Source organism: Caloenas nicobarica, chromosome Z, assembly GCF_036013445.1.
Source record: "Caloenas nicobarica isolate bCalNic1 chromosome Z, bCalNic1.hap1, whole genome shotgun sequence".
Lineage (NCBI taxonomy): Eukaryota > Metazoa > Chordata > Aves > Columbiformes > Columbidae > Caloenas > Caloenas nicobarica.
This window is the reverse complement of record NC_088284.1, coordinates 68,445,800-68,468,719: the sequence shown is the minus strand read 5'-3', so window position 1 is coordinate 68,468,719 and position 22,920 is coordinate 68,445,800. Positions and strand designations below refer to the sequence as shown.

Genomic DNA, 22,920 nt, shown 5'->3' with positions numbered 1-22,920 from the left:
CTCGGCCCGCAGCGCAGGCCTCGCCCTCTCCGGCCTCGGCCCGCAGCGCAGGCCTCGCCCTCTCCGGCCTCGCCCCCGCCGAACCGCGCTGCGCACCCCGGCCCGCGGCGCCGCCGTCTGCACAGAGCACAGCCCCAGAAAAACAGCGGCTCAGTGACGGGCGAGCCCGGGCCGGGGCTGCGGGCAGGAAGGGAAAGCTCGACCGGCCAGCTAGCTGTCTGTCGGCCGGTTCGTCCGCGTCCCCTCCCGCCCGCCATGCCGCCGTGGCCGACCTTGAGGGCGGCGGGGCGGAGCCAGCCCGCCCCCACCGCTTCGCTCCCCGCGCCCGGCGGCCCCCAACGGTTACCAGCAGCAGCGCTACTGGCGGCCGGTTCCTCCTCGCTCCCCGGTGAGTACGGGCCCCGCCGGGGCGCGACCGCCCAGCTTTCCCCCTCCCGGTGGCGGCAGCTCGGGCGCCTTGAAGCCGCTTCCCCGCCGAGGCGCGGGGCGCTGAGGCCGGTGCGAGCCCGGGCGGAGGGCGGGGATCGGCGGCGAGGCAGGCCAGGCCAGCCCGGCGGCGGCACGGGGGGTTATGCTGGCGGCGGGGCCGGGCGGCCCTGGCTGCCGGGGTGGCGGCTGGAAGGCGGCGTTGGGGCGGCGGGTCCCTCCGCGCAGCGCTGCGGGCGCCCCCGACACCGTCGCCCAGCGGCAGCGGCTGCGCTGGCGGGGGCCGGGAGCGGAGCGGCCGCCAGGCCCCGGCTGCCTGGAGCTCGGTCTGCTCGGCTGTGAGCCTGCTGACACCGGGTGCCGGAGTCACCTTCTCCAGAGCTGAGGAAGAAGAACAGAGCTGGCTGGAGGAGACGCGCGGGAATGGAAGGATAAGTTGTGCTGCCCTGTTCTCATCTAGGCAAAGCTTTTTCATTAATTTTCCTACTGGAACAGCTCCAGCTTTGTTTACTTATATTTCAGTAGTATCTCAGTAGTAGAGAATAGTGCATAGTGTACATATCAAGCACACAGCAACCCTGCTGTGTTGCAAAAAAAAAAAAAACCAAACAATAAAACTGCAGCGTAAGTAGATAAGACAGAGAAGGGATGTAATAAAAGCATTAGAAGGTGAAGCCTATATTAAGGTAATGTGACAGGGTTTAATAGCTTTGGTCTTTCCGGTGGCAAAATCATTGGTTTTGCTTGCATGGCACAGACGGCAGGTGCACATGCTCCGTAACAGTGACAGTCATGGAGGCCGTAGCACGGATGAACGTATTTGCCTTGTAGTCTAACCTGGCTGAGGACTGTGGCTGTGGAGACGCTCAGTTTCAGAATATGGATTAGGTATATATTCGGATTAGTCCCTGTGTATCTTTTCAGCACATTGCCGTGTTTCATAACCGCAGTTCCCTCTTATTTTTTAACTGGAGGTTGTACTTTGATGTTTGGTTTCCAGGTCTAAATCTAGCACAGGTGTGAGGGGGAGGAAAGGTGGAGAGGTCTGGACTTCATTATTCTTTAGTATCAGCAGGAAACTTGCTCTAAACCAGAGGATTCTCTCTCCAAGCAACTGGAAATAAGTTAATATCTCTGAGCACTCTGTGGTGTTGCTGTTGTTCAGACTGGCTTATTATCAACCCATAATACTGAAGTAAAGGAAGACCACCCTAGAGAAATATTAACACTGGAATGTTTACTTAGTATTGCTTTTGCTTAAAAGCAATTGTGCTCCATCAGAATGTCCTAATAAACTTCTGGGGATTGTTACTTCTTCAAAGAAAGTAAGAGGAATTTAATGTGTAGGAAATGCAGCTGGCTGTTGTGCCCTCCAGTATCTGTAGTGTGTGTGAGGAGTTATTCAGAAAATTGTCAATACTTTACTTATCCTTGACTTCGTAAGATATTGGAAATTCCTCGAGAAGTTTTTGGTATATGAAGGAGCCTGATCACGTAGCAGTGCTTTGCAGAGTATATCTTGTAGACTGCTGCTGAAGACTGTAGGGCTTCCAAACTGCATTTTTTGACATATCTCATTTGTAATTTGGCAGCTTTCTTTCTCTTTGGTCCCCTTTGGCCAGAGGATAATGCATTCCCACTTTGATATTGTTCAATGAAGTTCTTATAGTAACGGTGGAAGAGTTGAAACAATAATTGCGGAAAACCACAGAAGAAATAGTATTGCTATTTAAATAGTAAGAATAACTGGAAATCTCTCACTGTAGGATTTCACCACATAATAGCTGGAAATTTTCTCCCTTCCTGGAGTAACGATCCACTTAAGATCACTGGAAGGAATTGATCAGAATTGAAGAGGGGTCCCTTTCTTTCTTTTGAAACAGAGAGAAGGTAGAGAGGAGTCTTAATTTGCAGTCTGTTCTGTTTGTGTGAGTAGAAGGTAAGAATTTTTCAGGGTTCTTGCCTTGAGTGCTGCCTTAGGGAGTGGCTAGTTCAGAAGATTTCCTCTAGGTATTTGGCACTTCCTCACAGGAATTGGGACATCCCACGGTTCTAGGGTCAGGCCTCAGAAGCTTGTGAAAGAGAGTGTTTAGCTTTGGTTGGGCTGTTCTTATTTATTCTTTTTGTTTTGGTTTTTTTCCTAGCCTTTATGTGGAAAACTGTTCTGAAAAAGCCAGCTGAATTAAAAATGTTTTGTGGAAATTTAATTTGCCTTCCTAGAGAGCTTGGCTAGTAAACTCTGGTCACAGCTAGTTGGAACTAAGGAAATCTTATCAGATAGGGACTTTTTCTGCTTGCAGACTGAAGCCAGGGGTGTTTGAAGGCTGGATTCATCAACATAAGCAATTGAATAGCTGCTGGGATTGTAGGCAGCAATTTTTGCTGAGAGAAGATTATCTTTTATTATTTCCAGAACACAAATTCAGGATTTGTCTTGAAATGGCATGAAAGGTTAGGACTTTTCCCCTACTGTGCTAGATTTATTTCACAATAGTAGTAATCCTCTCATTTCTTCATCCTTGAAAGGACTCCTTCCACCTATGTATCTTTGACAGCTCCAAAACAGTTCGGATGGCAGGTTGCACAAAAGGAGTTTCAGGGGTGCAGAGGCAGCAATTTGCAGAGCTGGCACAATGGTAGTGGCATGAGTAGAAGGCCGATTCACAATACTCCCATTCTATTTCCCCTTCCCATGCACATCTGCAACGTTCCTTCCCCTCTTCACGTGGGCCTTTGGAAACAAACAGACCAATACTGAGATGTCTTTTAATCCTGCCTATTGAAATTGAAACCAAATTTCAGACCAAACCTTTGTACACACTTAGAGCACTCTCTGTGTTCAGGACTTCTTGCAGGGCTTCCATGTTACCAGTGGAAACGTGTTTCTGTGTGTTACGCTTGTTTTTTTTTTTTTATACTAACACTCAAAGCTGGTTCTTTGTTAAAACTGGTCTGTGCTGTGTATTTTTATTGAACATTCTAAGACTGCTAACACAGGGGAAATGAGCAGCAAGTTTGTACAGAGCTATGAAGTAGGTTAAAGTTCAGAGTTGCTTTTTCGGGGAAAAAAAATTCAAGGCTTCATTTTTCAGTGTTCTGCAACCTCCAAATAAGCTTCTCTGTATTCTCAGGCATAATACTGCTCATTTTCCTGCAGCATAAACAAAATTAGTCTCTACTTTTTAACTAGGACACTCAGTGGTGAGTTTGCTGACACAGCATTCCCTTAACATGTACGCCTCCTTAATTAGGATCTGGATTTTGTTAACTGCAAGGCTAGATTGTGTTCCAGAGGCTGTCTGAGGATACTAGATACATGTGCTTGCCTGGGCCACGCAAAACTGGTGAGATGTATGAAAGAGAAGTGTTTTGACTGTCCCTTAAGCAGTTAAGTGAGCTGACCGTTGCAGCGAGGGAGGAGAGAGCGTTTGGCTTTCTAGAGGGGTGACCTGAGGGAGTTTAATATCCACATCTTGGAACAGGCCACGCATCTGAACTTTCAGCGCACTTGGAGCTGGAGTAACTTTAAGAGCTAAAGGTTTGATTTCACAAGCTTGATCTCTGAACTAAATCTTCAGTTCCTATACATGCAGTACAGCTCTGCTGACAAAGTACAATGGTCAAAATGCTTGTGACAGCCTGTGAAATACACAGATTACAGGAGTATGCACATAGTAACCCGTCCGGTGCACGGGAAGTGTAGCACATTATGGCTCTGAATAAATAAATATTTTAGCATTGCAGTCAAAGTTTTAGATATCGGGAGAAAGCAGCGAAGTCTACAATCCAGAGTCCTGTTTGTGTTCCAGTACAAAGTTCCTCTTGAGCGTTAAAGTTGAAAGGGGCTCCCTGAAGCTTTGCTTAGAGAGTGTTTAAAAAAACCACCTTTATGTATTACTGCATTTTCTTCCAGTGTGGGGTAATGGTGTAGTTCATACCAGCAGAATAGCTGCTCAGTCATCGAATTGTTCGTGGACTTCTCTTTAAGGATCTGTATGAAACAAGGGACTTCCCTGTGTAATGAAGAAACAAGATTATTTCCCCAGTCTCTGTTAGCACTGAAATCTCGTCACTGACTGCTTTACAGCAATGGAGCGATGTATATTTTTTATAGAGTGGCATTACCTGTCACAGGTAATTTAAATACTAAGATCTCCTATTGAGCAAAACAAGAAACCTGTGTTTATTGCAACAGTAGTTGTAGTCATCTGTTCTGTGCACATCCAAAAGTAATTATAGCTAGATACATTATAAAACAAGACTCTGCTTGTTCCAGTAATGGTGTTGAACTCTATCCAAATGCTGGGGGCATTTGTATCTTTTTTTTTTTTGCCATTTTTTTTGTGTGTTTGTTTTTTATTGATGTTTTTGTTTGTTTATTTTTAAATTCTTTTTATTTTTGCCAGGGTAATAAAAATGTTTTTCTTAGGCAACCTGGATATTTAAACTATTTTTTTTTCTACTGCACAAATACCTGTATTTTTTTTTCTAAACTGACTTGGGTAAGTAAATCCATTCATAATTCAAGTTTTGCTACTGCAGTCACCCAACTAATGTGAGAGGAGTTGTCTTTCCATATAAAAAGTGCAGACTTCTGGCCAGATGCTTAACATGGATATTTTCCTTCCCTGTATTTCAGAAGGGTAGGCATACACAGAGCAAGCTGCAGTTCTAATAAGACAGAAGTTCCTACACGCTGGACCTGCTAAGAGAGATTTGCCGTGTATTTAGCAACTAAGTACAGATACACACACAATGTCAGTTGAGTGGACAAAACTAAGGGAAATAACATGGGAGAGTAGGAGGATGATTTATAATTGCAACAGAAGATGGTAAGATCAGATTCGGCACAGGTGGAAAATGTTGTATTTTCCAAGCAAGCTGTGAGTATTCGCGGTGTCCTCTGCCTTATAACCAGGCGAGGGCTTTCATCGTAGCAGTCCTGCCAGCTCACCTCTCCTTTTCACAGTTTACAGTTGGAAGTTTCTTCACAGATTTCCTGCAAGTACCAGCAAGTCTGAGCCTTCCACCTTTCCTTGATGCCTGATAAAATATCATAATTGCTTTGGCTAAGTGTAACCTTTTCTAGTGTTTCTAGCTTCTGGTAGTGTTCAAATTAAACCACTCCTTTGCTGAGTGTGTGCTTTCCAGTGGTGGCTGGGAATTTACCCACTTTCCTGGAAAAAGAGCTTTTACCATTTGAAATCTGTTTTACTTAAGCCATTAGGTGTGTTATTGAACAGATGTTTACAATGAACTTCTTGTTAATAATGTAGGCACCCTCGTGTAATTTGAAGGACAACTAAGAAACCAAAGATGGAATAGAAAAGGTAATGATGGAAACATGTTCCCTATCCCTGAGTGAGATGAATATGTCTGTACTAAAATGCTGAAATGACTACGCTTGTTCTGTTCCTACTTTATGGCCTGAAGCTCAGACAGAAGTTGTCTCACCCAGAGGTTTTTTTCTTCTTTTCCTTTCTGCAGGTCAAACAAAATAAATGTGTCCTTGGTTTGACTCCAGGCATTTTTGTAGTAGTATCATTATTAGTAATAAGGGTTATTTTGTCAACACTCATGTTGTGTACCACAGAAAGAGCGTGACTTGCTATCAGCATGTATTTTAGCAGAACACTCTGTGTTCTAAGGTTTTCTCTTGTTCTGGATAGTGAGAGATAAGTGGGATCCTCTGAGATCCCTAAATAAACCCCAAAATGATATTATTGCTCGTATTGATCTGGTACAACAAATGTTATTTTTTTAGGATTTTTTTTCTTTTTTTAGTGATATGAAAGGGATTGTTGCTTCTGGTATGATAGCTGTATTCATTTTCACCTTCAGGCTCTCCTGCCGCTTTAAAGGCTGTCGAATAATATATTGAAGTGCAGTCTCAAACAGCTCTGGTGTCTTCAGGTTCCCTCTTCTGTAGAGTGGGAGGCTAAACAGCACACCTTTTCCATCTCTAGCCTCTGTATGAGATTATTTCTGCAAGTGCTAAGCTACAGGATGTATCAGGATGCTTTCCCAATTCCATTCGTTTCAGTAAAATTTCAGTGTGTTGAAACTGTTCCAAGTCACACCACTGCTTTTAAAGGGGTTTAAAGTAGAGTCCAGGACCCACAGTCGATCAAGAACATGGTTCAAATAATACCTCAATTAACTGAACTGAGTCCTTTTCCAGTAGATGTGTTGCAATGTGACTAGTACTGTGTGTATGTTGGATACTCAGAAAAGTTACATCAACATAAGATTTGAAATCAACACATGCAACATATGCTTAGATCTATAATTTTTGTTGTTTAGAGTGATTTTAAGTTACATACTTTTTGTGGAGATCCACATGAGACTTTAACATGCTTTGAATATGTTTGGTTTACTTGTTTAACTTTTAAGAGAAGACAAGGAAAGAGGAGGATACAGACATGTTTATCCTCTGTCTTTTGGGCTTGTGCGTAATTCGTATGTCATGATGATCAAATGGTGTGGTCTTCAGGCTGCGGTAGAGATCCACACACACAGTACAGCCAGTGGGCATTTTTGCACTGGTGTTTTGTTGCTAGTAAACATCTGAGCTCTCATGGTAAAAGCTGAGTTTGCAAACCCACTCAATACAGATGAAGAGTTAGAGTATCATAATATAAAAATTGCCAGAGAAATCTGAACCCTCCTGTGTAATACCTGTGGATACAGACAGTATAAAACAGCTGTTGCGGCTAAGGAAGGGTTCATTCTCTGCTCTGAAGGGCAAATGTTGCATACACAAAAAACGGCTTCCTTTTTTTATATTTGGAAAGTTATGACCTTGTCCAAATAAATTTGCCCCTCCTGGTATTTATAATTAGAATTGTTCCGCACTTTTGTGTCTCTGGGGAAGAGAGAAGTAGAGCTGTGAGAGAGAAAAGGCCAGAAACCAGACATTCTGTGATAAGCTGATATGTAGTCTGTGGTGAATTCAGAGCATACCCTGATAAGAGATGGAGCTAGGTGGCACAGTGCTAAGCATTGATGTAACAAGGTGAGGGTAAAACAATATTGATAGTTAGGGAGTGTAAATTTAATGATCAGCATTAGTCTGAGCCGGATTATCAGTGTTCACAGAATTGTAGGCACTGCAAGGGCTAAAATAAAGCTCTTGTTTGATAGACTTTATACAAGTCATGCAACTCTTTGAGAAGGTTCCAGTGATGAGATTCTGCCTTTTATTTTTTTTAACTCCCCAGTTGAATCATTTTTATAGATTTCAGTCAGTTGAAACCCATGGAGTCCTATGTCTGTGTCCAGAATTGCACAAACACTGAAGAACGTGTGTCTGGATAACAGGGGAGGGGGAGTAGCTTGGGCTGGAGCTGCTGCTGTTTTCCAAGGCCAGGATGAGCACTGTTTGTGTGGGTGGCTGGTGGCTGCTGCCATTAGAAACCTCTTAATCTGTACTTCTGTCTTCCTGAGGGCCACTGTGTGGAATCTCATTTCCCATTTCTCCGTGCAGACAGTTTTGAGATTGTCAGGCAGAAGATCGAGTGTCCTCTTTGGTACATGTGATCAGCTACCGCCGTGGTCCTGCGGCGTTGGCCATGAGCAACCTGTGTGACCCTGCGGGCTGCGCCCGTCCCAGGCAGACAGACGTCGGCTACCCTGCCTGCTAGCCTGCTTGCATATTTACATTTCAGTGCCCGCAAAACGTGAATAAGTATTCTGTGCTGCAATCACAAGTTAAGCTGTATCTATCGCAGTGATTACTTTAAAAATTTCAGTGTACTCAGTCTGCAGAGTATTGTTCCCTCGCGTCTTTTTGGCAGATCACTATCTTGAGTTCTGCACTGTGGCCACTTGGTTTATAATTTACTGTCTGGAAATAGTAGTTGGTATGACTGAGGCTTCTCTGGCTCTGTGAAATTTGCTACAGCAATGCTTTAAGTTGGTTTTTTTTCTAGATACTTTACCTCTTTGTGGGGATTTCTAAATGGCTTGCAAGGTTGTGGCAGAGCTGTTCATATCAGCATGACCAGGCAGGTGAAAAGGACATGTGTTTAGGCCTTGGTCACCTACAGTTTGGCATATTTGTGTAACTCAGTGGTGAAAGCAGGTTTGTACTGAAGTATGTCATATTGTGAACTAAAAAAAGCTGTGTTCAGGGAAGAGAGTGATACCTGGCAGAGCAATGGTAACAAGTAGATAACATGTCATAGCATCTTGAATTGCTGCTGTGGTTTGCCAAGACGCTGACTTGGATAGGAAACGTTACAGCTACAGTTTTCACCTGGATGAGAATATGTGAACTGAGTACAGTGGACTCACTATGGTCATATCAAAGTAATGATCCCCTGCTTTCTCTATGGGGGGATATCCTGGCATTTTCTGTCTTCAGCTAGCCCTAGGCTTTCCCATGACAAGTGAATATGCATAAAATAAAGTTCACAGCTTGGAAGGCAGAAAATAAAGCTCATGAGGAGCGCAGCTGGCAAGGAGAGGAAGGAAGCAGTTTATTTTGATCATGCTCAGTCGTAGAAGCACAGAGTTTGCTTGGAAGAGGAATAGCTGAGTAGTTCCTGCTGTTTAAAGAAGATGACACCTAAAACTAGATGGGCTTGTGTGCAGGATGTGTATCTGCAGAGCTGGGAAGGGGAATCTCAGAAAATAACTTGTGTTGTTGGGAATGTAAGAAGTGATATATTTGGGGAGGGAGGCGTGGGATGGTATTGGCAGTCTGTTCATTTGCCAACCTTTCTGCCTTACCTGGGCATTCAACTTTTTATCTACAAACTTTCATTGTTTTGCTTGACAGAACTTTGGAAATTTTTCTTACTTTTACAGTATCTTGCTGCTTTACACCCTGGGCCTTCCTTTGTCACCATTTCTGCTGTCTCTCCATCTCAGTCTAATCTCTGATTTAGTTGCCATCTTCAAAATATGTGAAATGTGATTTGTGCTGGAATACTTTAAAAATCCCCCATAAATGTATTCCACGTAATAGTATTCCCTGAACAGTCAATGAGAATGACAGGTGAGCTCTCTTAATTAACTCTTTAGCCTCGCATTGACTGTTTTTAACAAATACTGGACTTTGTGCATCCCTTTGCACCAAACAGTCTCCAAGGCCTGTCAAAGGATGTGCATCTCATAGCTTGCTGGTGTTTTTTGTTTGAAAAACTGAGGCAAGGGAAGATAATGTTACTTGACTGAAGACAGGAACAGTGCTGTGGGAAAACAACAGATCTGGAAGTTAGACCTGTGATTATCTCTTTTCTAAAAAAATTTTGATCATGACTGGGAATGTTGCCAGGCAGTGGAAGAGGATTGTCCTTACTGTTAAATCGTTAGCTTGTTTCTTGGCATGTGTAGGCCTAAACCAGTGCTCCCAAAAGAGACCTGAGCAGAGTTCAGGTCTTAAGAGCGTCCTAGGAACTGTTCCATTAGGCAGTTTGCATGCAGTTAACATGCATTCTGGACATTGAGAAATGTTTCTAGAATGAATTTGAGCCGCTCTATGCTAGCTGGCCTTGATACTGGGAATATCTCAGGGTACTTTAACTTGTATAAGTGAAGCCTGAAAGTCCTAGGTCCCAGTAGAATGCTCTGTCCAGTAAAACCTTAGGATAGCAACAACAACAACAGATCTCAAACTAAAATTATGTTTACAGTAGAGTCCACTTTAATTTTTATTTGGTGGCGACCATAATGAATCTTTCTGAAATCAGGAGGGTTCCTTGTGTCTCTTGACACTCAGGGTTTGTAATCTTAGTCTATAACACTATCTGGCTCAAGTGAAACTATTGTGTTTTCTGTTTTGGTTGAATTGTTTTTAATTTTGAATGTGAATGCCTGTTTAGCTTTAGACCGATACCACTTAAGAAATGAGCCCACATTGTCATGGTTCGTGGATCACAGAGGCTCAAGGAACCGTCTATAAGCAGCATAAAGAAGAGAATAATGCAGACATTGAACTTTCTTTTGAAACCATGTAGTGTACCCCTATTTTTCACAGTGCTCTTATCTTCCTGCAGACCTTTTATCTCTGAGAACTTGTTACAACTGGATTTGTAGGGGAAAGGGCATGACTAACACAGACTGTGCCGTACCTTTTTGTCTGGTACAGGCCTTGTACATGGGACAGATGATACCTTGTGGGACGTACTTTGTATGCAGGAAAGATGTCATGAAAATGTCTTTTCTTTTGTGTTTTAGGGAAACTAAGGTTCTCGAATAACCATGAGCAACCCTTTTGTACGCATTGTGGAGCCACTGGACCCTAAAGAGCCTCTGAAGAAGTTCTTTAACCTGAGCAAATTGGAAGATGAGAGATACGGTATGTTGACAGCATAAGGAAAGCATTTAATTAACATTGATGAACAGAACCCGAAGAGACATTGCAACATTAGATGATATTTGGTCTCTGGAGGGAACTGTAAATTCAAAAGGTGGTTGTTAAAATGTTAGCAAAATTTAATTCCGGGAATTTAGAACTACAGAAATACTGGCAAGATCACAGTAGTATTTTCTCAATATGCTGTACACAGATCAGTCTTGTTTTTCCTGAGTGGGTTGGGGGGACTAGGCAAAACCAAGAGCACAAATTTACTCTCATACTGCCATGCTACTGTGAAAGGCTGGAAAGTACATAACAGTGATATGACTGAATCATCCAGAAAGATTGTTCAGCTTTAAAAAGAGTAGTACCTAGAAAATCCTTTCTGAGGAGGCTTTTTCTTTAGTTCCTCTGACACTTCCTGAATGTACTTAGGCATCTTTTATGTGGCACTGGTAAAAATCTTACAGTCTGTGCCGCTGACTTAGTAAGTGAGTATCTATAGCTTAGAGCTGTCTGTGGTGGGTATTTTTCCTCTTTCAAAAAGGAAACAGGTGATCAAGAAGAATTCAGGAAGCAGGAGGAGGAGCATTTTCTCTGAATGTCAGCAACACATTGCAGACTCAGCTAGCGTGTAATCGAGAAATCAATTAATTGTGAAAAGCAGAGATGAGTCTTAAGAAGTAGAGAAATACATGTATGGTATTATCAGTTGATCCATTCCAAGATCAATAAACTATATATTCTTTAAAGAAAAAAGGATACAATGCATGCTACCTACCTGAAAAACTGAATAACTTAGCAACAGAAGAATGGGACAGGGAGCAGGGGGAGAAGATTTGTAATACCCAAAACCAACAACACAAACCAACCAAAAACCCCCAAATGATTCTGAATGACTATGTCCTGAGTAATAGTTTGGGTTTTTTTAATGATAGAAGAAATGAGGTCTCACTGTGATTAAGAGACTTTTGTGTCTTGGAGGCCCTGCGTAGAAAGTTGGGACAAACTTAAGAGATTTTTGAATGTAAATATTCTGAGAAGAAACCAAACAGCTATTATTACAGTGGACCGGGGAGGAAGGACAGTGAAACTTTCATTTTTCTCTTCACACCCATTGTTTGTAGTAAAGCTGTCAGGACTGGTCTAATATTTTGTGTCATCTTCTGTAAGTATTTCTGTCTTGAAGTAAAAGATTAGCAGATGCACAGTCTTACTGTTGTTCAGTTTCATTCTCCACCTCTGGACAAGAGACTGCCAAGACCACTAAAGCTGTGCTTTCCAGAATGTCAGGTAGAAAATTGTTTTTCTGGTGCATTTATATGACTCTGTTCAGTGTGAAGAGTGAGAGAAAACTGCAGAGAAACAAGGTGAGATGAGCATGTTTTCAGTGTATTAATAGTATTTCTGTGGAGGATGGAAGAGATGTGGAAAAGAGTCCTTTCAGCAAAGATGTGTGCTGTCTCATAGGGACTGAGATAATAAATCAGCTCAAAGAATTGAGTGGGACAGATCAGTTAGCACTGACCTACTGAGAAAGCTGGAGGCCAGAAAAAGGAGTCTGATAATTTGGCATAAAGCCTTGTGAGAATATGGGGACAGCACTTGTGGACACATCTGCCCCAGGTGTGGAACTTTGCACTTGCTGACATGTGCCCTAAAGTAAAAACTGAATTTGTTTCTTGCCTCTTACCCTTGCAGCACGCCTGCCGTTTTCTATTCGAGTTCTCTTGGAAGCAGCAATCCGTAACTGCGATGAGTTCCTAGTGAAGAAGGGAGATGTTGAGAATATTCTCAACTGGAAGGTAGTGCAACACAAGAATGTTGAAGTGCCATTTAAGCCTGCAAGAGTTATTCTGCAAGACTTCACGTGAGTCTGATGCTCTCCAAAGCTGGGGAGAGGGGCTCTTGAAAGGACAGCAATGCTCAGCTTGGGGTGCAGGGGTGAGCTGAGGGAAAGAATGGCCATGAAATGTTTGGAAAGACCTTTTTCAGCTTTCCTAGATGTGAGGCTACAGACAATGCTTGAAGACACAAACACTCATGATATTAATCAAAGCATTAAATGAAGTGCTTCTGGGGTGGAGAAATATCTTTATGACATTTTTCAAAACAGGGGGGAAGAAAATGGGATGGATAAATTGCATCCAAATGAGGGAATTCAGAGTTCACAGGTTTTTTTCAGAATCACAGAATGTTAGGGATTGGAAGGGACCTCAAAAGATCATCTAGTCCAATCCCCCTGCCAGAGCAGGAACACCCAGATGAGGTTACACAGGAAGGCATCCAGGCGGGTTTTGAATGTCTCCAGAGAAGCAGACTCACAATCTCCCTGGGCAGCCTGTTCCAGTGTTCTGTCACCCTCACTGTGAAGAAGTTTCTTCTCATATTTAAGTGGACCCTCCTGTGTTCTGGTTCGTACCCATTACCCCTTGTCATATCATTGGTTGTCACCAAGAAGAGCCTGGCTCCATCCTCGTGACACTCACCCTTTACATATTTCTAAACATTAATGAGGTCACTCATCAGGCTCATCTTCTCCAAGCTGAAGAGACCCAGCTGCCTCAGCCTTTCCTCATAAGGGAGATGCTCCACTCCCTTCATCATCTTCGTGGCTCTGCGCTGGACTCTCTCCAGCAGTTCCCTGTCCTTCTTGAACTGAGGGGCCCAGAACTGGACACAATATTCCAGATGAGGTCTCACCAGGGCAGAGTAGAGGGGAAGGAGAACCTCTCTCGACCTACTAACCACCCCCCTTCTAATCCACCCCAAGATGCCATTGGCCTTCTTGGCCACAAGGGCACAGTGCTGGCTCATGGTCATCCTGCTGTCCACCAGGACCCCCAGGTCCCTTTCCCCTACACTGCTCTCCAATGGGTCGTTCCCCAACATAGTGGAACCTGAGGTTGTTCCTACCCAGATGCAAGACTCTACACTTTCTGTTGTTATATTTAATTAAATATTTCCCTGCCCAACTCTCCAGCCTGTCCGGGTCTCTCTGGATGGCAGCACAGCCTTCTGGCGTGTCAGCCACTCCTCCCAGTTTGGTGTCATCAGCAAACTTGCTGACAGTGCACTCTATTCCCTCATCCCAGTCATTGATGAATATATTGAATAGTACTGGTGCCAGTACCGACCCTTGAGGCACTCCGCTAGATTGACCACGACTCTCTGGCTTCTTTCCTTCAGCAGTTCACAGTCCACCTCACTACCCGATCATCCAGTCCACACTCCCTCAGTTTAGCTGTGAGGATGCTGTGGGAGACTGTCAAATGCTTTACTAAAGTCAAGATAGACCACATCCGCTGCTTTGCCATCATCTATCCACCTGGCTATGTCCTCATAAAAGGCTATGAGGTTGGTCAAACACGACTTCCCCTTGGTGAAGCCATGCTGACTGCCCCTAATGACCCTCTTATCCTTGATATGTCTTAAGATGGCACCAAGGATAAGGTGTTCCATCACTTTCCCAGGGATGGAGGTGAGGCTGACCGGTCTATAGTTGCCCGGGTCCTCCTTCTTGCCCTTTTTGAAGACTGGAGTGACATTTGCTTTCCTCCAGTCCTCAGGCACTTCTCCCATTTCCCAAGACTTGGCAAAGATGATGGAGAGTGGTCCAGCAATGACTTCAGCCAGCTGCTTGTGGGGGATCGTGCAGTGGTGTCTCTTCCTCTGACCCCCACCTTTCCCCAGGGCCTCTTGCTCTTACCACCCCTTTCAACTTATTTGTAACTCACATGATTATTTTCTAATATTATTCCAAATATGTTTTTAAAGATTTCTCTGCTATATAAAAAATGAATGTCTATATTTTCCCAGAAAGGTGAATTGGGACTTCTACCTAATGGACTCTGAAAACTGGGCCTTGTTATTGCAGCATGCTTAGTCCCTGTATGTCAGCATGTGGTAGTCCCTGACAGATGTGGAAAGTCAATTTTTAGGTGGAACAGTAGCTTTTAACTGTTTTTAATACAGCATTTGACTTGCAAGTTCACTGTCCTTTGTACCTTTGTCCTCTGCCTTTGTAAGAGAGCTTAGTTCATCCTGGTAAGCCTCATGCTGCTAACCTGTTTATTTTTCAGAACAGTGAAGTATCTTAGTTGTTGTACCTTCTGGTTTGCATTTTCCCAAAGGTTGGCCAGGTGATAGAGACCAAATACAGCTCAACTCCTAAAGACATCAGGAAAAACAGGCAAAGCCTCAGTTGAAAAAAGTGCTCATTTCCTAGCTATTTTTTACCCGCTGGCTGTTGTTAACATTTTAAAAAACTGGAACAGAGAGGAAGCCAAACTCTCAAGCAAATGTTGTTCCCTTTGTTACTGCACTTCTGTCTTGCCCCTTACTTTCCTGCTGAGTTTAAAAATCTGCCTGTAAGTCTGCAGAGCAGCTGCATTCATGAAAAACGAGCTCTTGAACAGGCTTCTTAGTGGACTCTTTTGGAAAAGGCAGCTTTGGCAACTTTCCAGAAGCCATACAACAATTACAATCACGTGTCCTGGATTAGAATTATCAAATTTCCTCGATCTGGTCATTCTGTAATTATCTCGAGTGCTAAAACAGTAGATGGATGTTGTGCCTGTTCCTTTTCAATTGTATAACATTTCGAAGCTGTGAAAGTAACTCTTCTACTCTCTCCCACCCCTTCCCTCCCCTGAATCTATCTAGGTAGCATAACATAGCATTTGCTATTTTCCTTGGAATATGCATATCCTAGGACAACAAACTGCTTCAAACTGCTCAGCAACATTTTGTTGCTGCAATTGTGTCAAGGTTAGGCCTTTTTTTCAGTTTGTTTTTGTAAACACTCAGGATTTTCAAGGTAAAATTCTGTGGGAGTTACAAAGGCTTTTCTCTTCTTCTTGTATTGTTTCCGGTATATTTAAAAATTGTAATAGCTTCCTTATAATCAGAGTTGAAAACATAAACTGTCACTGCTTTGGGCTGCTCTTGCAGAAGCGCAGTGTTCCAGTGGGTTACTGAGTGATGACAGATCCTGACGAGCACATCACAGGCAACACTTTTTGTCCCAGCAGCCAGCAAAGGCAGATAGGCTGGTGCGCAAGAGAGTTTCCCAAACTGATTGAAAAATGTCATGCTTAGTACATATCTCTGTAGAAGCTGAGAATATATGTGCTGAGAAACACCAGAAGCTTTCTTAAAATAAATATGGAAATGTGTGTGATCTGTTAGGTAAGAGAGGTGTTGAAGTGCCTGAACTTCTGGTTACTACTCCTTGTTTGCTTATGACTAAACTTGGGTTGGAAGTGGAGTACGGACAAAAGACGCATGTGCGTTACTTTGACCTTCTGTATAGTTTACCTCCCTCACTTAGAAAAGACGGCTTGATTTAGGGATTTAAAAATAGTTTTGGATGAATGAGGCATAGAGATATAGAGAAAAAAGCTTGTTAACTTTTTTTCTGAGTCACTTGGAGTTCAAGGGCGGGATTGTCACGAGATATGTGAGAAGGCAGAAAAGCGAATGTTGGCCCGTAGCCCGAAAACGTGCTATTTGAATGCCATTTGTGATACAAGGTCTTTTGTCCATGGTACGTACAAGAATTTTTTAGTAAAGATGAATGGTACATCTTTTTTCTGCCTTTCATGTTTGTCCAGTGATCTGCCAGGAAGTGAAATCCACTTCTGAAAACACAGTTATTCTGCAAAGGTTTTTTGCAGTCATGTGCTTTGTAATTTAAGAAATCTGATGCCCTGCTCTGCCAGTTTCGCTCTAAGTGTGGAAGGTATTATACTAAACAGCCCTGCTTGTGGAGAAGATTCTCCTATGCTTTGCACAGCTTGAAAGAAATGACCCTTGCCTTAAAATCAGCTAAATAAACATAGCAAAGAATCAAAGAAAGGACGTTGTTGTTTCCTTCCACCCCCACCACTTCTTTTTTAAACAGATGGGGGAGGAGAGAGAGGAACAGAGCGAAAGAAGATAAACCAGTTCAAGGTCCCAGCGGAATGCTGACTACGACTAAGTTTCCAGATCCCCAGCCAAGCATGTTAAACTGCTTCTGTTACTTGATGGATTTTTTTAGCTTTTTATTCTTACAGTGCTCAGGATATAGATACAGTTCTGTCCCTTCTGTTTTTCTGACTTTATCTTCCCAAGGGTACTGTCTGAGTGATGATCCCAAGGCTCAGGGTGAGATTGTGGTTTGCTTTGTATGTGATAATAGGTGTCTGTCCTGCATCTCAGGATCTCAGTTGTGTTTGCTTTGTTGTTGTTTTTCTTTACCAAATTGTTTCACCGTGCCTATTTGTCTTCTGTTTTAGTGGGGTGCCTGCTGTGGTTGACTTTGCTGCGATGCGTGATGCTGTGAAGAAACTTGGTGGGGACCCTGAAAAAATCAACCCTGTCTGTCCTGCTGATCTAGTGATAGATCACTCTATCCAGGTTGATTTTAACAGGCGGTAAGCATAAAAAATAACTCTTACTTCTTAATGGTAGTAAGCCGGATCCAGTTACTGATAATAAAGGTAGTTCCACAGGTGATATTCTTAGCAGTTGGAGTGTAACATCCAAAACTCTAAGAAGTGTTTAAATTAGACTGGTGTATCAGTTGCTGTGAGTTAGTGGGGGAATTTTGTTTTTTCTGTGGTGCATCTTGCAGCAGCACAAGCTTGGGCTAAATGTTAATAGAAACAGACTCGGTCCAGACCTACGGTGATCATAATTTTCCATAAAAATACTGCATTATTATTAGTTGCTCAGAAATAGCTTTTTTCCGCATGCACTTTTTTGACCCTGTAGGGCTTTTTGGAAAGCATAAGCGCAGTGTCTCCTTTCTTCATTATTTATTTGGGAAGAGACCTGAGCTGCCCTAGCCCAGCTCTGAGGAACCATTTGCTGATTCAATGCCTCCATGCAGAAGAGCACAAGACACTGATTATATATGGCCCCTGTAAGTACCCGAAAGAAACATAATGCTGTTCAGTCCTCAGCACGGTACAAGGAGATGAGCACTCACTAGACCCACAATGAAATACAAAACCTCTGCACAGGGGTCCTTCTACCCTCCATGGTATCTAAACATGGGCCTGCTGAACTACTCTTCCAAACAGATCCTGCAGTTACATGTTTCTTGGTGATTTCCTTCCATCTTCAAAACTCCTGAAGGTTTTTGGTCTGTAGTTACCTTGCCTGCTAAAATATTCTGTGTATTTATTGTCCTCTATAGGAGGTAGTTTTCAAGCAGGCTGCTTAAGTTATAGCATTGCAAAGAAAATTCCAAGAAGGTGGAAATTAAAGAGCATAACAAGCACTTTCTCAGTGCCGATATTTAGAAGCTTCTTTAGAATAAAAATACTGAACTTCTGAGCAGAAATGTATTACAAAACCTGCTTCATAGAAGAATGTTGCCAGACAGCTTTCAAATATAACTTTTTTCCTACTTTTTTTTTTTTTTTAACTGTAAACTAATGAGGATACAAATTCTCACTGATGGCATTTCTGAGTTGGCAGGGAAGAAAAAGGGCCAAAAAATGTGGACTTAGGTAACTGTTGAAAATCAACTCCCTTTAACTTTTTTTTTCTAGACATGCTGTATCGTACCATAACACGAGTTTAGAAACAGATGCAAAATTAGAAATAATAATCTGAAGATTGATCTCTGGGGTAATGAGTGTTCTAGCACTGATCTATTGAACTAAAAACCTAACCTTTTTTCTTTTTAATTTGCATCACAACATTTTTAAGATGTTTGAGAAACAGTGTATTTCTTTCTGAAAAATATATTATTCCATCTTTACCATAGGACAAAATCAACTATTATGATTCTTTTTCTGTATTATCCATCCATTAACATCCATTTTATGTTATCAGTTGTATCCAGGACTTCATGAAGATAATTTTTGGTAATAATTACTTTTTTGTCACAACCTTATTTTATTTCTGTTAGGCTCATGTATATATGAAGAGAATGTTGCCCAGCCCTATGCTTCAGTTCTTTCAAACTCATCAGGCCTAAGGTTAGGCAGCTGATTCAAGTCAAAAGTTTGTTAGCCCTGTCTGCTTTGAAACACAGGGGCCTCAGGCAGCGCTCTGTCATCAGTGATAACCTCTTTTTAGCTGAAGTTGCAGGGCAGTTTTGTTCCAGTTCCCTTTAGTGCTGTGCTGATTGCTTCTGATTTAGGTGTTGGAAACTTCACATTGCTCTAACTTGTAGTGTAGCTTTTCCCAAGCTACAAGTTTTAGGGCCACCACATATATAATAAGCAGATTAGCAGTCACAATTGAACCAGACTTCAGGTATTACCTCTTAAGATTACTTAAATAATTTTTGTTGGTTGCCAGCAGTTCACAGCTGCAGTGATGTCAAAAAGCTGAGGTTGGTCAGCACTAACATTAGCTAATAACTCTTCTTTTAACCTTTGTGTATATCTGACCAGACGTAAATTTCAGGTGAGTCCTTGTGGTTCTGACAGCTGGTTATTTTCACTTGCAGATCAGACAGCTTGCAAAAAAATCAGGACCTGGAATTCGAAAGGAACAAAGAAAGGTTTGAATTCTTAAAGGTACCGAAAGAATTAATCCTATTTGCATGGAGAAAAGTGCAATGAACAAAAGTTCTTTCAGTGCTCCTGTGCATTGACTTTTTTTTTTTACTCCAATTCCTTCTCTTTCAGTGGGGCTCTCAGGCTTTTAAAAACATGAGGATTATTCCACCAGGCTCTGGGATCATTCACCAAGTGAACTTAGAGTACTTGGCAAGAGTGGTGATGGATCAGGATGACTACTACTATCCAGACAGTGTGGTGGGCACTGACTCGCACACCACCATGATAGATGGCTTGGGAGTGCTTGGCTGGGGTATGTGCTTGGCTGGGGTGTTCGTGTATCATGAGTAGTCTGTTGGCTGACTAAGCTGTGTTTCAGACTCTGGTGAGCTGACCCTGGCTGGCAGGTTAGCCCCCTCCCAGTTGCTCATTCACTCCTGTCAGCAGGACGGAGGAAGAGAATCAGAAGGGCAAATGCAAGAAAAAACTCATGGGTCAAGACAAAGACAGTTTAATAAGTGAAGGGGATGGGGGGAGTGGAAAGGAAAGCAAGTGATGTGAAGGCAGTCAGTCACCATGTCCCACCAGCACACCAAAGCCCAGCCAGTCACTGGGCAGCAGCTACTTTGGAGAAATTCTCCCCACGTCACAGTTTTAATGCTGAGTGTGATGTTTTATGGCATGGTATATCTCCTTGTTCAGTTCGGGTCATCTGTCCCGGCTGTGTCCCTTCCCACTGTCTTGCCCACCCCAGCTTAATTGCTGAGGAGCAGAGTGAGAAACAGAAGAGACATGGACACCGTAAGCACTGCTCAGCAGTAGCTAAAACATGGTTGTGTTATCCACACTGATTTGGTCACAAATCTAAAACATGGGACATATGGGCTGCTGTAAAGAAAAGTTATCTCCCTGCCAGCCAGACACATTGTACAGACTAACCCCAAATTCAAGGAACCTGACAACTCAGACTTTATTTTAAGACTTTGTAAGTGAGCTCCCTGTTCTGATAACAGCCTCAGATGATTTCCGGTGCATGTGGTGTTGTGGGTTATTTTTGTGTGTTTGGTTGGGGGTTTTTTGTGTGCGTGTGTGTGTTTTTAATTTATTTTATGTATTTTCTATTCTGCATTTAAATCACAAGGAGGCAGGCAAGGAAAATGTTAAATAAGACTTCTGGCAGCATCTTAGTTATTTGGGAAGGCAAGGGAGTTGAAGCATCACTGAACATCCGTTTGTTCCTTAGTCACTTAGGCGCTTTCAAAGTATTGCCTTATAAAAAAAGCACTGTAAATGCCCCCTTAGATTGAAGATGCTGGGAGTTGAATCTGAGTGAGTTAAATATGGCCAGAGAGGCCATAGTGAAAAACAGCACTATGAAGTATTTTCTAATACCAGTAGTCTGCAGAGTACTTGTTACAGAAATAAATACAAATAATTCCTTTTTTGCTTGTAGTGGCAAACTACAGTATTTGAATTATTGACTAAATAAGTAGGTATGAAATGAAAGTATTTGCAATCATCCGACATATGGTAGCAAGAATTTCATTTGCACTATCTTCCTGTGATAGGACCCATACTGAAATAGGTATCATACAAATACAGAAGAGATTGTGTTTTTAAACAGCAGTTGCTAGTTTTTTACAAAGATGCTTGTCAAGTTCTGAGTACCACATGTGATAGAAGTAGCACATTGTGTTTTTTCTACCCCACCTATAGTAGTGTAGCAATATTGGTTGATCAAGACTTTCTATCAAGGGTGGAAGAATTCCTCCTGGCTTGGAATACAAATGTAAACAAGTTCACTTAATTTAGGACCGTGACATCTTTGAGATAAGAGATGTCTCTTTTATTTTGTATTTGGTTGTGCCTGACACATGGAGCCATCATTTAGATATGATGCAACACCAATAGCCACTTGGAGGAGTGTTTCTGTAAAAGTAGCCTCATTTTTCTCCAGAATTTGAAAAGTATGGCTGGACATAGTCCATGCCATACATGCTCAAAGTGTGTACTCTTGGTTTCAGCATTTCTTGCTAGTGGCTGGTAATGCTGAACTTGCTTCATGCCTGTCTGTGATAACCTGTCAGTCATGTCAACTAACTGGACTGTTTGAAAATGATTCAACACCTAGTGAAAGGAATCACATGGTTGGATCTCTCACAGAATTATCTTTTAAATTAACATAGGTATATCATTTTGCATAAAATAAATTGGAAATTATTTTTCAGAGCCGTTATTAGATTAAACAGGAAAAAAGAATAGGAGTAGTGGTTTGGCATACATAAACAACTATTACAGGTAATTTGTTCTAGCTCAATATTAATTAAGCTAAACAGAAGGTAGAAGGAGGTTTGAAAGTGGAAGATAAACATGAGAGGGACTTCCTACAGGCAAAAAGTTAAAAAACTGCTGCCTGATGCCAAAGTGCATCATGGTGGTTTATATTGCATATGACTCTGGCATCTTGATATTCTACCTGATTCAATTAGCAAAATGAAGTAGTCACTTGAATTGCATTCCTCTAATACTGAAGGTGTGCTTACACAAAGATTCCCACCTGTACATGTCTAAGCCCTGTTGCAGCTTAATAGACATAAGGAACATATTTCTGTCTTAACATACAGCTTTTCTGTTAGTGTTTTTAAACAGTCTATACTCTTGACTCTAATAACCTTTCCTTCAAAATAACTTTTAAATTTTTTGTGACTAATAGTCATGGTCTGCATACATTTCACTCACAGCACACCACATTCAGTGCCTTGTCAGTCATTCTTTGTTTATGCATTGCATGTTTAAGTCATTAAATAAAACTTTCACATCTGTTATTGTAAAAGCCAGGCATCCTCAGAGTTAAGTTACTTGTTACCTAATATCTTACCTAATGGCTGAGGAATAAGGATGAAAGTATGAAAAAGAAAGAAGTTAAAAAGCCCGACCTTGCAGAAACTGAAGCAAGATGAGCAGTGCCTCTTAGCAGAAGGTTAGCCCTCGGGCTGTCTGCCTTCTCTCCCCTTTTGTGACTTAAATAGAGTAATCATCTGTCAGTTGTACTTTGCAGGTTTATCTTTGACACAGTGCTATCTCTCTCAGTAGCTGAATTTTATACTCCTGTTGCGTGCAGGTGTCGGTGGCATTGAGGCAGAAGCAGTGATGTTGGGCCAGCCGATCAGCATGGTGCTTCCTGAGGTGGTTGGGTATAAACTGCTAGGAAACCCTCAGCCACTGGTGACATCCACTGACATTGTGCTCACCATTACCAAGGTAATGAACACGTCTACTGTTTTGCCATTATTGCTAGAAGCTATGCATGTTCTGTAGGACAGAGCTACTGTACTGCATGCTTAGGAGCCCTGTGTGTGCTTCCATGTAGTCTTTTTGGACTTTTTTTAAGCTTTATTGCTCTGCGTGGGTTGGAATCAGTTTTACAGAAGCCATACGGACTAGAACAGAGGGCTGATATCTCATGTCCTGTTCAAATCCTCATGTACAGACCTGTTTTGGAACAACAGTGCTTGTAAAAGGATCTTGTTTCTCTACCGCCTCAAAAGAAACATGATGACTTTCTTTTTTGAAGTCCCCACTTAAAGTAAGAAAGTAAGGCACTGTAGAACCTGATCACAAACATAAAGTGCTGCAGTCTGACTTCTTTGATCTGCAGGTGATTGGCTCACATGTCATATGTTCATA

The 22,920-nt window shown here is 42.3% G+C and overlaps 1 protein-coding gene across 2 annotated transcripts in view; it reads left to right on the top strand.

The window, feature by feature from the left end:
* The first annotated feature begins 313 nt into the window (after positions 1–313).
* The window catches only part of ACO1 (aconitase 1), a 37,217-nt gene continuing 14,610 nt past the window's right edge, over positions 314–22,920 (top strand). The window contains exons 1-7 of one of the 2 annotated variants that reach the window (XM_065656568.1): positions 314–388; positions 10,609–10,729; positions 12,431–12,599; positions 17,011–17,148; positions 19,182–19,251; positions 19,363–19,546; positions 22,355–22,494. In XM_065656568.1, coding sequence (XP_065512640.1) covers positions 10,633–10,729; positions 12,431–12,599; positions 17,011–17,148; positions 19,182–19,251; positions 19,363–19,546; positions 22,355–22,494 — 798 coding nt within the window. In that variant the 5' untranslated portion in view covers positions 314–388; positions 10,609–10,632. Of the gene's footprint in view, positions 389–10,608; positions 10,730–12,430; positions 12,600–17,010; positions 17,149–19,181; positions 19,252–19,362; positions 19,547–22,354; positions 22,495–22,920 lie in introns of those variants that run through there. The other variant, XM_065656569.1, reaches the window with a different exon arrangement.